This window comes from Ornithorhynchus anatinus, chromosome 12, assembly GCF_004115215.2.
Source record: "Ornithorhynchus anatinus isolate Pmale09 chromosome 12, mOrnAna1.pri.v4, whole genome shotgun sequence".
NCBI classification, from domain to species: domain Eukaryota; kingdom Metazoa; phylum Chordata; class Mammalia; order Monotremata; family Ornithorhynchidae; genus Ornithorhynchus; species Ornithorhynchus anatinus.
Window position 1 is genome coordinate 238,623 of NC_041739.1, and position 15,726 is coordinate 254,348.

Below are 15,726 nucleotides of genomic sequence, written 5' to 3' on the forward strand. Positions count from 1 at the left end.
TCTGGCCGGACGGAGGGGCGGACCAGAGCCAGGTACAGGCCCAGGCAGTCCCGGCCACTGAGTGCGGAGACTGGGCCGGTACCGGCTTGTGTGTGGGGGCGCTGGCCAGTGAGTATCATACAGAAGATAAGGGCCCAAGACCTTTCTGCTTTTTTAACCCGGGGCCCGACCTCGGCCTTGGTCGTGGCGAATGGGGGCCGCACTTTAAAAAGCGTGTGGAGAAGCCGGAGGGGGCGCAGCCTCCTAACAAGAGGGTCCCCAGCTGCACACGCGCACCAACGCCCCCTCCCCCCCATTGCCAAGCCACCCCTCAGCCACCATTCCGCGCCGGGGGCAGGCGGGCGGGGGAGAGGCCCGGGGCATCAGACCCGCAGGAAGTGAAGCACAGGCCTCTCCCCGTGCACGATCCCGACAGCGGACGCCCTTCCGGTCAGTAGACCGCTGCGGTCCGGGGGAAGCGTGCCGCTCGGGTTGCGGCCGCGGGCCCGGGAAACTTTTCCCGACACACACCGCCAGTCAGGGAATATGTAAGAAAACAGTTCTGAAGCCTTTATTTACAAAAGCTTTAAAAACAAATAATACCCTCTGTTTTGCAAATAGTTTTCTTCTTTGTTTTAAAAAGGACCGCCAGTTACAGCAATGCAAAGAGATTGTGAAAGTACAAGGGAAACGGATCAATCGGAGGAACTTCTGGGGAATTCTCGATATTGCTGATTGAAGTGTTGACGCTCCTCCAGCGCAGGGACCCTCCATTCGGGCCAGCAGCGGTCAGCGGCTGACTGACACTCCCCCGCCGTCGGGACCCTCCCTTCGGGCCAGCAGCGGTCGACATTCCAATGCTCCCGGACTCCGCCACTCGGGCCGGCAATCGGTGGCTGCTTTCTTCCCTAAGGGGTGCCCGGACAGACGATCCGTCACAGGCTCTGCCGGGACGAGGGCTTCCAAATCCCCTGGGACGAGTCGGCTGAAATATATCGCCAGATATACCCGAACCGTGAAAATAAACCAGCGTTCGCTCCCGGGCTCGGGCGACTGCCCTGCTGCCCGGTTGGGGGCCCGCCGCGGTTCGTCACGGCACACCGGGGAGGGGTGTCTCTTTGTAGCCGCTACAAAGGCAAAATCTTGTCTTTTTTCAACTTGATGCCGGGCCAGGGAGCCCTAAGGTGACGTGCGATCTTTGGGCGTCGTCGGTAACGGCGTCAGCTTGGAGAGCCGGGCAACCGAGTTCACCATCGACGTGTCTTTACGAGCGGGCAAGCGGGAGTGGAGCCGGGGCTGGCCTCCGAGGACTCCGGCTTCCGGGCAGAAACCCGGTGCCGACCCCGCGGGCTTTCCCGAAGGGAGCGTGGAAGGAGCGGGGCGGTCAGCCAGCCCCAGGCAGCTCAACCTGCCAAACAGAAGCCAGTGGCCCCTGGGGTCCGCGGGCAGTCGGCAGTTTTCTCGGGTTCGCGCTGCTCTACCGGGCGACGGAGTGACCGACCGACCGAGTGCCAGGCACACGTCCGGCTCCGCCCGGCTCCGAGGCGAGGAAACGTGGGGGGACAGCTTGGCTGATGGTTATTTTTCAAGCTAAGAGCAAGAAAAACCAAAACTTCCAATAAAACAGAGGAGCTGAGTCCGAGTCACTCTCTAAAGTGCAAAATTGATGGGTCACAATCTCGAGTAGCTAAAACTTCGCCTTCTGGAGGGGAGAGACGTGAGATGGGGAAATAAGTTACAGTCAGTGCTCGTTCACTGGGAAAAAAACTAAGACCGACTAGGTACTCCGACCAAATCCTCATTCCGACTCAGCTCTTCCCCGCTCCCTGCCGCTGCCGCGGGGCCGGCCCGACGGGGTCAGGGTCGGATCGAACCGGAAACTCTTCTACAGGTCGAGACCCAGATCTGGGAGCGGGGGCTTCCGATTTCGCTCTGAGGGGAGACCGTGGAGCGCGGGGGAGATGGGAGGCAGGAAGCGGGAGAGGGGAGCCCGGGGGGACCCGAACACGAAGGCTCCCCCGCTGTCCGGGGAGCCGACCACGACCCTGAGGTAAAACCGAGGACGAGCGTGAACGGCCCCGACCCGGTCACGACTGCTTGTCGGCTTCCTCCTCGTAGGCGCTGCCGGTGCCGTTCTGCACGTAAGATGAGCCGGAGCCCAGGCCGTACAGGTGCCCACAGTATTTGGCGTCGTCGATGTGATCCTCAAAGAACATCTGAAACGGAATCGGAAACCTCGACGCGCTGACCCGAACGGGGCGACCGCCCGCCGGCCCACTAGGGGCACATACGGGAGCAGGATCCCGCCGCCCCGAAGACGGCTCGGGCTGCCCGTTCTCGGCCCAGACCGGCCGCCGCTCCGGGGAAAGGGCTCCCCCGACCCTCTGGGCGAAGACTCCCCCGCTCACGGCCCTGCGATCCGGTACCCGCGAGCAACCGAGGCGGAACCGGGTCCCGGAGAGACGGCGATCTGGCTGCCGGCAAAGGTTAAGCCAGTGGATGTGAGGGGGGGGAAGGGAGGACCCTCCAGAGCCTCTGCACCGACCCCCTGCCGCCCGGCACTCGGGCCCCTAACGGCCCCCAGAGTCCCAGCCGCCATCGGCTCACCGCCCCGATCCTCCGGCCGCTGGCTGGCCCGGACAGGGGCACCGAGGGTGCCCGCCTACCTCTCTCATCTTGAAAAAGGCCATTCCGGTGAGCAGCGAGTCGGAGCCGGCCTGGTGCTGCGGCCCGATCCGCTCCAGCTCCAGCTGCTCCGCCACCTCCTGCAGGCCGCCCTGCAACACAGCGAGCTGCGATCACTGGGACCAGACGCGCCCGACCAGCCCTTCGACGGACCACGCCGCCACCCTGGGCCCCCGCCGCATTCCCCCGGCCGCCGGCCCCGGGTCCCTTAGCCCCAAGCAGGCTCCGGGCACGTGGCCCGCAACCGCACCGGTCCCGGGAAAAGGCCGACGCGGCGGCCTCGGCTTCGTCGCGGCGGCCCGGGCCCCTCCGAGCCGGCCCACGCTGAAGAGGTCCTCGGGCCGGGGGAGCGCTCCGGGGCTCGATCCCACTACTCCCAGAGTAACAACAAAAACGAGGACGCTACTTCTTTGACGCTTATTCCTCGGGCCTCCTCCGACCCCGACACGGCCTCTCGGAGACGCACGGCCCCTCGGGAGGCCCAGCAGTCAGTCGGCCAGTGCCCTGCTCTCCTGCCCTCCTTCCCCCCCTCTCCACACCGTCCACAAGGACCACCAGCGTTCGATCTGGAACGCCAGGGCGGCTGGGCTGAACAGACCAGCGTCGAAGGAGGACCTCAGCCCCATTTGGAGGACCTCAGCCCCATTTCCGGGCAGAAGGAGGGGATTCTGGGTAATAACGGGCACCCCCCCGCCCCGTGGCTCGCTTACCTTGAGATTTTTGCAGCTCTTCATGAGGTACTTCACGTCATAGATGACAGGGAAAAACAACCGGAGGATCTCAAAGAAATCAAGTTCTTCCTCCGGCAGGTTGGAGTTGGTCAGGATTTTGATGAGATAGCCGAAGTCATAGCCACTGGGGAGAAAGAGAGAGAGGAAGGCCCACAGGTGAATGGAAAACCAGTCACCCTCGCCTCACCCATGATCCTCCTCTTTCTACGGCATGTCCACGGCAACACCAAGAACGCCGCCCCCAGCCCTTCCCACCCCCGGAAGCCGCTCCGAAACCCACATCCCACCGGGGCTCTAACTCCGGGACCCATTCCACCTTACTGAGGCTCCTCCCCGTACCCTTCCCCGCCCCCAACGGAATCGAGTGAGTCCCCGGGGCGGGCTCCAGGCCCAGGTTAAAGGTCAAACACAGCCCTAAGACTTGGAAAGGGTCCACGGGCACAACGGACCGAACCCGGGGCCGGTTGGCGGAGGGGATCTGGTGCGGCAATGGTGCCGACTCGGAGGTCACATGGAGGTCAGGGTACGGGAGTCCATTCCTGACTCCAGTTTGGGGCAAAAGAAGACGGTCCTGGCAACCTCCTCCACCACAGACCGGCCCCCAGGGGCCACAACCAAGACAGCATCAGGAGGGGTCGGTATCAGGAGCACGAGCCTGTCCTTGTCCTCCCTGCCTGGGACGGGCAGCAGGAAGAGCTGTCCTTCCCCACCAGGCTCCATCCCTGGGGCTCCAGGGTCCTCCCCTCGGCTCACACACTGCCAAGCTTGAGCTCAATAGAACACGGTGGCCAATCTTGGCCCGACAGGAGGTTGGCATGAGCAACGGTGGATCACTGAGTCGGCAAAGCGTCACGACCCAGCCCCTCTTGCCGAAGATGACTTAATTCAGCACTTACGTACATCTCCGTAACTCATTTATTTACGGTAACGTCCGTCTCCCCCTCTGGACACCTTTGTGGGCAGGGAACGTGTCTACCAACTCTGTTATACTGTACTCTCCCAAACTTTAAAGCACTCGATCAGCTCGCCCCATCCTACCTCATCTCCCCAATCTCCCGGTACGGTCCAGCCCTACACTCCAGCCCGCACACTCCGCTCCTCTAGCACCAGCTTACCCATCTCCTCTATCTCAGCCCTTTCCCACGTCCTCACCTTAGCCCGGAACTCCCTCCCCACTCCACATCTGCCAGACCCCCACTCTCTGCACCTTCGAAACACAATTAAGGTCACGCCTTCTCCGTGAGGTCTTCCCTCATTAAGCCCTCTTTTTCCCTGCTCGCTCTCCCTTCTGCATCATCTATGCAACTGTATCTGTCACCTTTGGACATTTCATATTCACCCTACCTACAACCCCATAGCACTTCTGTACACATCTTCAAATGTTTTATTAATATAAACGTTGGTCTCCCCGTCTCTAACGTAAGGTCGTTATGGGCGGGGAACGAGTCCGCTAATTCTCTTCTACTGTATTCTCCCAAGTGCTCACAACAGTGCTCTCGACGCAGTAAACGCTCGATGAATACCATCGATCGACTGATCCCAAGCGCTCAGTACAGTGTTCTGCACACCCTAAGTGCTCAATAAATCCCACTGACTGACTGATTTCAACTATGTCGGTGCTCCTAGACTTGTTCGTTCCTGACCTCCGAGAAAGCATAATCAATACCTAAAAAAACCTGAAAACCAGCTTGTTATCCACAGTCGAGGCAGTACCCGCCGGCCAAGAACAGGGTAAGCAACCCCAGCAGGCCTCCCCAGGACGCTCACCTGTGAAACGAAAGCCACTTCACCCCTTCACACAGCACCACGCCGGAGGTCATGAGAAGTTCTGCAAAGTACTGGGTTTCGATTCCTTCTTCCTCATGTTTTTTGAACTGGATGCCAGAAGTTGTTAGGAGTTCGATAGAATCCTGGGCGTACATGTCCTCCCTGACAGGGAAGACAGGAAAAGAAGGGTCACCTCCCTCTGAAGAAGGAAATGTAGCACCGATTCTAACTCTTTCACCGATCCAAATATCCAAACATCCGATGCCGAGATACAGGGGTTGAGATAAGTCCTTTCCCATTTTCCTCACTGGCTGGGGCTCTTCCAAATCTTTCTCCAGAGAATGGAAAAGTCATTCCTTCCATTCAAAGTAGACCACGCTTAACCACAGCCTTTGGCTTTATCACTAAAATGCCCGACTCTCTTAATGCCAGAGGGGAAAAGGAAGGTTTATTTTTTGAGGGCCAGCTCTAGATTGTGAACTCGCCTTCGGTAGAGTACGTGTTGCATCGTACTCTCCCAAGCGCTCAGTACAGTGCTCGGCACACAGTAAGTGCTCAGTCGATCGATTGGTTGCTCTCCCGGTGGTCCACGGAGAACATGCGGGAGTCAAGAAGACAGTTCCCCACTAAACACTGAGGCTTAGTGTGGGTTCTCATTTCCACTTACGTTAAGTTAAATTTAAAATTAAACTGCCATGTCGAGGTTCCCGGCGGGTATTCGCCCTGTTCGTTCATGAACGTCAATCCCAGCTGAATGATCTTGAGCAAGTCTACGTTGCAGCGCAGCAACTGGTACTGATAGTCCGCGTTGCTCCTGAACTCTCCGATGGGCCGAGCAACCACGCCCGGAAACTCCGTGTCCTGCAAACCAGGGCGAAATTCGTGAATGACAATCACAGGGCCCTGGTCCACTGCCAGACAGTGGAGTTTTTCCCATAACAGAAGTCAAGGAACTCACTACTTTGTAGATGACTTTTAAACACTGTGTGCACGCGCACACATACGCACTCCACAAACCTCTCTTCCTCCCTCTCTGGAAATATTCTTGCCCTTGCAATCTTTCAAAAGGGTCACATGGAAATAGGAAACGTATTTTTGGTTCTTTAAACCAATTGGAAAATGGGGCTCCTCCTTGGGAAGTTCCTTGGATTTCTCAAAAGCAAGTGAATGTTTTGCCCTGCAGAAAGACAGGAAGGAGAAAGAGAGAGGAAGGGAGGGAAGTGTCCCTGGGGTTTGCAGCTGCCTCTCAGTGATAATTATAATTTTGGTCGTTGTTAAGCGCTATGTGTGAGGCACTGTACTAAGCGCTGGAGTTGACAATAAGCAAATTGGGCTGGCCACAGTCCCTGTCCCACGTGGGGCTCATAGTCTCAACCCCCATTTTACAGAAGAGGTAACTGAGGCACAGAGAAGTCGACTGGCTTGCCCAAGGTCACACAGCAGATAAGTAACAGGAATTACAACCCGTGACCTTCTGACTCCCAGGCCCGTGCTCTAACCACCATGGCCAACCAAGGGCCAGGTTCTTCTAGGACTCAACCTCCAGGAGGAGGAGGAGAGGATAAAAAGCCCAACGCTTCCAGTTTTGTATTTCCAATGAAGGCAATTCTGAGCTCACTCCCCACTTAACTCACGCAGGCAGGTGATCACAAACAGCAAATTGGGCACTCCCTAAATTTTGTCCACCTCAAGGAGGCCCGTCCGCTCTGACGAGAACCGGAAAAGCATTCCAGGCCCGCCCACCCACCCAACCCTGGGAACGTTTACAAGGTTCCCACTGCTTGCTGGTCAGGAAGCAGAAATCCCGCTTCGCCTTGCAACAGCGCATGTCCCTGGGCTGGAAATAACCCACATTTCTAGTCACCAGTGAATCCCCATTTATTAAGTGAAGTACTTTCTCTATTTTGACCCAGAAGGCCATTTTGCTTCTCCTCTCCACTCCTCCTCCTGCTGAGGGAGTTCATTCTGTAGGCTTCCATGAGAAAACCATGAAAAAAATGACCTTCCAAGGTCACGCGAAAAACTAGAGCAATGCTGAGTGGACAGATCAGAATTTCAAATGGACAGCCAGGGATGGGGCCGGCAAGAGGGAGGGGGTTCTTGAGACCCCGAAACTGCCGGCTGGATGAATGCCGAAGCACCACGTTCCCCTAGGGAAAGTTTCACGTCTATCCCTGCTCCCTCTCCTGCCGCCACCCAAATGAATGCCGACCTCACCGGGTCAAAGCCACCTAAGGGCTGGGATTCGGGGCCTTTCAGAGGAACCCGCGTGTAAAAATTGTGTAAAAATGTGGTTTTGCTCATATACCATAGCGACATAATTGTACTTCCGAATCACTTGACGAATCTTCTTCATCTCTTCATCCAGGTTGCAAGCCCAAACTTCACAGATTCTTTGGCTATGATCCACGGTGGCAGCTGGCATAGTGAGGAGACGGGCAGGTCTGGGGGCCAGGCATCCAATGTAACACTTGGGCAAAGAGAAGTTTCATAAATCCTTTATTTTTGAACCTAAAATAGTCCAGACAAAAATGGATATGGTAAATTGGAATTCCCATGAGTCGTAATTGTACCTGTCCCTCGTTACCTCACTGTGTAACCGTTCACGGCGAAAAGGAGTGGAAAACCAAGATCCGGCCTGGCATCCTTCAGAGATTTCAAAACGCGAACTGGCATCTATCTGCTTGTCAAAAGTTGCTCAACTGACCGCAAGGCTGTATAACCTTCAAACGTCCTCCAGCACATATATATCTCTTGGCCCAGTGGGCCGTGCACGGATCTGGCAGTCAGAAGGATCCGGGTTCTGATCCTTGCTCTGCCACTTGCCTGCTGTGTGACCTCGGACGAGTGGCTTCACTTCTTTGTGCCTCGGTTACCTCATCTGTAAAATGGGGATTATTCATTCAATCATTCATTCAATAGTATTTATTGAGCGCTTACTATGTGCAGAGCACTGTACTAAGCACTTGGGATGAACAAGTCGGCAACAGATAGAGACAGTCCCTGCCGTTTGACGGGCTTACAGTCTAATCGGGGGAGACGGACAGACAAGAACAATGGCACTAAAAGACTAAGACTAAGATTAAGACTAAGAGTCCCATTTGGGATAGAGACTGTGTTCAACCTGATTTGCTTGTATCTACCGCAGCACTTGGTATAGTGCCTGACGCATAGTAAGCACTTAACAAATACCACAGTTATCACTATTATTACTGTCAGTATGCAAGTCCTTGTGTGCTTATGTATGTAAGTTTAGTGGCCTTCTTGCCTCATGCGATCCCACCTCAGGCCCGGTCAGCTGTGTCCTAAGGCCAGCAGTCTGTCTCCAACCACAAAGGCTCAGTGGGTGGATTAACACTGGGCTCCTCCAGAATGTAACCCCCGAGGTAGCGGAGAACTGATGCCACTGGGATCTGGCTAATGCACACTCCAGTCAATAAGGCTAATTTAGAAAACCAACGTATGGAAAAGATGAAAAATGAGTACAGTCACACCCAGTTTACAGCCAGCCCATGACAGAGCTGAGGGGCAGGGTGGTCTAGTAAACGGGAGGCAGAAGTTCCACGTTCTAATCCTGGCTCCTCCATTTCAGTCAATGGTATTTCTTGAGTGTTTAGTTTGTGCGGAGCACTGGACTGAGCATCTGGGAGAGTACAACAGAATTAGCAGACATGTTCCCTGCACATAATGAGCTTACAGTCTAGAGGGGGTGACAGACATAAATTTGAATAACTTTATAATCAATCAATCAAAGACACGTACGTAAGTGCGGTGGGATTGCAGGTGGGCAAATAACTGTCCAAAGGTCACGGATCCAAGTACACGAATGATGCAGCAGGGAGAGCGAGCCAGGAAAAAGAGGGCTTAACTGGGGAGGCCTCTTGGAGAAGATGTGGCTTTAGTAAAGCTTTAAAGGTGGAGAGAGCGGTGGTCTGGCCTATATGGAAGGTGGGAAGGCGGTCGCCGACGAGATAGATGAGATCGGGGCCTGGGAGTGAGCTGGCCCTAGACGATGCCAGACTACTTGTTTTGTTTTGTGGTCTGTCTCCCCCGTTTAGATCGTGAGCCCGTTGTTTGTCAGGGACTGTGTCTATCTGTTGCAGATTTGTACATTCCATGTGCTTAGTACACTGCTCTGCACTTCATAAACGCTCAATAAATGCGACTGAATGAATGAATGTGGGCTGGGCTGCAAAAGATCGGGGAGGTGAGGTAGGATGAGGCGAGGTGATGGAGTGCTTTAAAGCCAACGGTAAAGAATTTCCGTTTGATGTGGAGGTAGATGGGCAGCCACTGGAGGTTCTTGAGGAGTGGGGAGACACAGACTGAACATTTTTGTTGACAGACGATCCGTGCAGCAAAGTGAAACATGGCCTGGAGTGGAGACAGACATGAGGCCGGGAGATCAGTGACGAGACAGATGCAGTAGTTAAGGCGGAACAGGAAAAGAGCTTGGATCGGCACGGTTGCAGTTTGGATGGAGAGGAAAGGGCAGAGTTTAGCAACGTTATGCCTGCTGTGCAACCTTGAATAAGTCGCTTAACTTCTCTGGGCCTCGGTTTCCTCATCCGTAGAACGGAGATTAAACACCCGTTCTCCCTCCCGCTTAGACTCCGGACCCTACACGAGACAGGAACCATGTGTGACCTTATGGTCTAATCTCAACCCCAGGGTTTAGCATAGTGTTTAGCATAGTAGCGGTCAGCACATAACAAACATGTAACAAATACCCGCCGTTATTAATATTATCATCACCCAGCTTGATGCACCTGAAGTGCCGTTACCTTCCTCACTAGGTTACAATCACAGAGGTTTACACCCATGCTGTTTGCATCTCTAGACCATAAATTCCTTGTGGGGAAGGACAGTGCCTACCAAACCCATTGTACTGCATTTTCCCAAGCGCTCAGTACTGTGTTCTGCACACAGAAACCACTCAATAAATAGGACTGATTGATCCCGACCCGTTTTCTGCTCACAGGGAAGGAGGCAGAGCTACAGGTAGGTAAATCGCTCCCCGGCGCGGGGCTGAGATTAAGCCATTCACAGTGCCTGGAGAGCTACCCAATCTGGGCCAGATTTTCTAGACTGTAAACTCGGTGTGGGCAGGGATTGTCTCTATTGCTGAACTGAAATCTCCAAGCACTCAGTACAGTGCTCTGCGCACGGTAATCACTCATTAAATACGACTGAATGAATGAATTTTCGAGACACCCCTTCCGTCCCTCACAGGGCAGATAACCAAGGAAGCTATTCAAATGGGGAGGCAAATCCATTTAAGCATGGAAGATGTACTCTACCAAGCGCTTAGTACAGTGCTTGGTACACAGTAAGCACTCGATAAATACGAGTGACTGAATGAATGGATACGGGTGAGCTACAACACTCTTCTTCAGACTCTGAGGCCCCCTGTGGGGCAGAACCACATCCAATTTCCACCCGTGTGTTCTCTCCCAAACACTCAGTACAGCGCTCTGCCCACAGCAAGTGCTTAATCAATGCTATTATTTCCCATTCAGAGGAATCACTGTCCAAGGAGGAACTCATCCATCCTTAACGATCCAATGCCTCACGACCCGAAGAGGCGGTGTGGGGTTACCCCCGGCCCAGCTGAACTCTTGGGATTGCAACGACTTTCAAGGAAGCTGATGAATTCAGAAAAATGATTAAAGAACCCGGATGGAGCGAGGAGTTCAACAGCATGCAGAGGTGTTCTGAGGGATTTAGCCTGCCATGGGGTACTATGAGATGACAAGAAGAAAGCTGCAGCTGTTCAACCTAAATTGGACACTTTCTTCACTAAAGCTGAGAAACCACTGCCAGTCAGCAAAACAGACAACTCTTTGCAGCCTTCGGCTAACGACTCACAATCATATCGCATTTCCCGTTGCGCTATTATACTCTGAATTTCTTGAACAAAGATGAAGCGGTGCTTAACGTTACACTATTTAGGCCGCCAAGAAGCTTCATATTCTCTTCCTGGAGGTTCCCGGGCCGATTCTGATTTATAAGAGAAATCCCTGGGAAAACGTACCCCTCGATACAACCGTTCGCAATTCAACCTAATTTCTGAGGGCCATAACCCACACAGAAGATCCTTGGGAGGAGGGACAGCTGGGGAGACTCCTGGCCCTTTCTGGAGCCCGCATCGGACAACGAAAATCGAAAGACCCGGGTTCAAGGAATAAAGGGAATTAACTCCTTCATTCCCCCCCACGAAGCAGCGTGGCTCAGTGGAAAGAGCCTGGGCTTTGGAGTCAGAGGTCATGGGTTCGACTCCCGGCTCTGCCACTTGTCAGCTGTGTGACTGTGGGCAAGTCACTTCTCTTCTCTGGGCCTCAGATACCTCATCTGTAAAATGGGGATTAAAACTGTGAGCCCCACGTGGGACAAACTGATCACCCTGTATCCCCCCAGCGCTTAGAACAGTGCTTTGCACATAGTAAGCGTTTAACAAATACCACCATTATTATAAAGGCCCTAAAGGGTTTCTTGGCTCAGTTCTTCACGTTATCCGACGAGGTCACCACAGCTCCCCAAAAGGGCTCAAACGCTAACAAGGCTTGGGCTACGTGACCGGAAAGAAGGATCTGACATACCATGGGATAAACCGCTCAGTTCATGAGGAGAGCAGGGGAAGATGGAGACACTGCTCTACGTTTCAGACAGGGGTGCAAGACCCTCAGGAAACTGACAATCCAAAGTCCCCTTTCCTTCCCGGAACTCCTCGTACTCCGACCGTAGGCAGAGCCCCGGGGAACCCCACCAGAGCCGCGGCCTCGACGCCAAGACTGCCCTCCTCGGCCCGGGGAGGGCAGTTGTGGCCAGGCAGACCGCCGGGGGGCCGGAGGGCTGACCGGCTCAGCTGGACACATCTGGGAAATTCCACGGCGGGACAGGGTGGACGGCAGCAGGGTGGACGGCAGCAGGGTGGACGGCAGCCCCTCCGGGGGAAAGGGGTGAGAAGCTGGGCCCCATGAGGGCCAGTGAACCTCTATAAAGCGATTCATTCATTCAATAGTATTTATTGAGCGCTTACTATGTGCAGAGCACTGTACTAAGCGCTTGGGATGAACAAGTCGGCAACAGATAGAGACAGTCCCTGCCGTTTGACGGGCTTACAGTCTAATCGGGGGAGAAGGGATGAGGGGGGTGGGGAGCTTGGGCCCTATAAAGAGGTGGGACTGAATCTTCATAATCAATCAATGGTTTCTATCTTGTTATATTGCACTCTCCCAAGTGCTTAGTATAGTGTTCTGCACACACTAAGCGCTCAATAAATATGACTGAAGAGTACAATACAAAAAAGTGTAGACAGTTCCTGCCCACGAGGAGTCTAAAGACTACAGGAGGAGGAGGCAGACTTAAAATAAATTTCAGAGGGATGTGTACAAAAATGCTGTTGGGCTGGGTGAAGAGTGAATATCAAAGTGCTTAAAGGAAACAGACCCAAGTGCACACATAATAACACTTGTTAAGCGCTTACTATGTGCCAAGCACTGTTCTAAGTACTGGGGTAGATACAAAGTCATCAGGTTGTCCCAAGTGGGGCTCACAGTCTTAATCTCCATTTTACAGATGAGGTAAATGAGGCACAGAGAAGGGAAGTGACTTGCCCCAAGTCACACAGCTGATAAGTGGCAGAGTCGGGATCAGAACCGTCGCCTTCTGACTCCCCAGCCCGGGCTCTTTCCACTAAGCCACACTGACACAGAAGGGAGAGTTTAGTTAGGGAAGTGACGACTTAATCGGGGAAAACCTCTTGGAGAAGATTTGATCTGAGGAGGGCTTTGAAGATGAGGAGGTGGGCTGCCAATTATGAAGGGGGAGGGAGTTTCAGGCCCGAAGGAGAAAGTGGGCAAGGGGTCGGCGATGAGAAAGTTGGCTTTAAAGCAGCAAAATGTGCAGGTTAGGTTGTAGTAGATTAATAATAATAATGTTGGTATTTGTTAAGCGCTTACTATGTGCAGAGCACTGTTCTAATCGCTGGGGTAGATACAGGGTCATCACATTGCCCCATGTGAGGCTCACAGTCTTAATCCCCATTTTACAGATGCGGTAACTGAGGCACAGAGAAGTTAAGTGTCTTGCCCAAAGTCACACAGCTGACTAGTGGCAAAGCTGGGATTCGATCCCATGACCTCTGACTCCCAAGCCCGTGCTCTTGCCACTGAGCCACGCTGAAGGTAGAAGGGGGTGAGCTTTAAAGCCAACGGTAAGACGTTTCCGTTTGCTGTGGAGCTGGATGGGCAACCTTTGGAGGTTTTTCAAGAAACAAGAACTGTGGACTGAGTGCTTCTTATAAAAACAATCTGGGGAGTAGAGTAATAATAATAATAATATTGGTATTTGTTAAGCGCTTACTACGTGCCGAACACTGTTCTAAGCGCTCGCGTAGACACAGGGAATCAGGTTGTCCCACGTGGGGCTCACAGTCTTAATCCCCATTTTACAGATGAGGTAACTGAGGCTCCGAGAAGTGAAGTGACTTGCCCAAAGTCAGACAGCTGACAAGGGGTCGAGCAGGGATTCGAACTCATGACCTCTCACTCCAAAGCCCGGGCTCTTGCCACTGAGCCACGCCGCTTCTCATGAACCGGAGAGGGAAGAGACAGGAAGTAGGGAAGTCAGCAAGGAGGCTGATGCAGTCATCAAGGCAGACTATGATAACTGCGGTATTTAAGTGCTCACTATGTGCCAAGCACTGTAATAATAATAATAATGTTGGCATTTGTTAAGCGCTTACTATGTGCAGAGCACTGTTCTAAGCGCTGGGGGAGATACGGGGTAATCAGGTTGTCCCACGTGAGGGTCAAAGTCTTCATCCCCATTTTCCAGATGAGGTAAAAGGCACAGAGAAGTGAAGTCACCTGCCCACAGTCACACAGCTGACACATGGCAGAGCCTGGATTCGAACCCATGACGTCTGACTCCCAAGTCCGGGTTCTTTCCACCGAGCCCAGTGTACTAAGCGTTAGGGTGGATAGGTGTCGTTACGAGTCGGACACGGCTCGCCGGCATAAGGCAAGAAAAGATAAAAGCGGAGCGGTGTGGCCTATCGGTTAGAGCACGGGCTTGGGGAATCGGAAGGACCCTGGCTTCTAATCCCGGCTCCGCCGCTTGTCTGTTGCGTGGCCTTGGGCAAGTCACTTCACTTCTCTGGGCCTCAGTTCCCTCATCTGTAAAATGGGGATTGAGATTGCGTGCCTCATGAGGGATATGGACTGGGCTCAATCTGATTGGCTTGTACCTACCCTAGCGCTTAGTACAGTGCCTGATACATAATAAGCATTTAACAAAAACCATTAAAAACGAAAAAATCCAGTCCCACATGGGGCTCACAGTCTAAGTAGGGGGAGGACAGGTACTGAATCCCCATTTTGCGGATGAGGGAGCTGAGGCACAGAGAAGACTTAACTGACTTGCCCCCAGATCACGGAGCAGTCAAGGGGCGGAGCCAGAATTAGAATCCAGGTCCTCTGACTCCCAGAGATGCTCTTTTCACCAGATTATGATGCGTCTCTCTGTGGTAAGCGCTTGGATCAGTGTAGTAGCACTTTGGGTGGATGGTAGAGATGTTGCGAAGGAAGGACTGACAGGATTTGGTGACGTGGGGAAGATGTGGGTTGAATGAGAAAGATGAGCGGAGGACAACGCCAAAGTTAGGGGCTCGTGAGATAGAGAGAATAATTGGTATTGGGTAAGCATTGGGTTGGTATTGGGTAAGCATTGACTATGTGCAGAGCACTGTTCTAAGCGCTGGGGGAGATCCAGGGTCATCAGGTTGTCCCACGTGAGGCTCACAGTTAATCCCCATTTTTCCAGATGAGGGGACTGAGGCCCAGAGAAGTGAGTAATACTAATAATGCTGGTATTTGTTAAGCGCCGACTAGGTGCAGAGCACTGTTCTCAGCGTGGGGGGAGATCCAGGGGCATCAGGTGGTCCCACGGGAGGCTCACAGTTAATCCCCCTTTTCCAGGTGAGGGGACTGAGGCCCAGGGAAGTAATAACAACACTAATGATGTTGATATTTGTTAAGCGCTTACTAGGTGCAGAGCACTGTTCTCAGCGCTGGGGCAGATCCAGGGGCATCAGGTGGTCCCCCGTGGGGCTCCCAGGCTTCGTCCCCGTTTTCCAGATGAGGTCACTGAGGCCCAGAGAGGTGAAGTGACTCGCCCACCGTCACCCAGCTGACAATCCCTGCGGACAGGGGGAGCCTCTGCCCCCCCCCCGCCCTCGGGAGCCCAGCGCTCTGACGTCATCACCCCGCGCCGCCCCCTCCCCCCCCCCCCGGGCTGCCGCCCTCCCTCCCTCCCTCTTCCCGCCGCCTGGGCTTCCCTTCCCGCCGCGGCCCCCGCGCGCGCGCGCGCGCGAGCGAAGAACTACTTGTGCGTCCGAGCTCGCGCTCCTCCTCCGCCTCCTCGCCATAGAGACAGTACCCGGCGGCCGGCGGCGGGCGAGGACCCCGAGGCGGCGGCGAGGGGAAGGGAGCGGCCGCCGTCCGTCGCGCGTCGTCCTCCGGCCGGGCGGGCGCGCGCTGATGACGCGGCACGCAGCGCGGCG

The 15,726-nt window shown here is 54.2% G+C and overlaps 1 protein-coding gene across 4 annotated transcripts; it reads right to left on the reverse strand.

Moving 5' to 3' along the window:
- Positions 1-524: 524 nt before the first annotated feature.
- Positions 525-15,686, reverse strand: CNOT7 (CCR4-NOT transcription complex subunit 7). Of its 4 annotated transcripts, none has more exons than XM_029076991.2 (7): positions 15,603-15,686; positions 7,471-7,673; positions 5,830-6,023; positions 5,163-5,324; positions 3,375-3,519; positions 2,646-2,771; positions 525-2,195 (listed from the first exon to the last, which is right to left on the reverse strand). In XM_029076991.2, exons 2-7 carry the CDS (start codon positions 7,585-7,587, stop codon positions 2,067-2,069), a joined length of 873 nt encoding a protein of 290 aa, XP_028932824.1. In that variant the 5' UTR covers positions 7,588-7,673; positions 15,603-15,686; the 3' UTR covers positions 525-2,066. The 4 variants fall into 4 exon arrangements, with proteins under 4 accessions (XP_028932824.1, XP_028932823.1, XP_028932826.1 ...); XM_029076990.2 differs by having other exon boundaries at positions 15,550-15,677; XM_029076993.2 differs by having other exon boundaries at positions 2,646-2,756; positions 15,550-15,675.
- Positions 15,687-15,726: the final 40 nt, after the last annotated feature.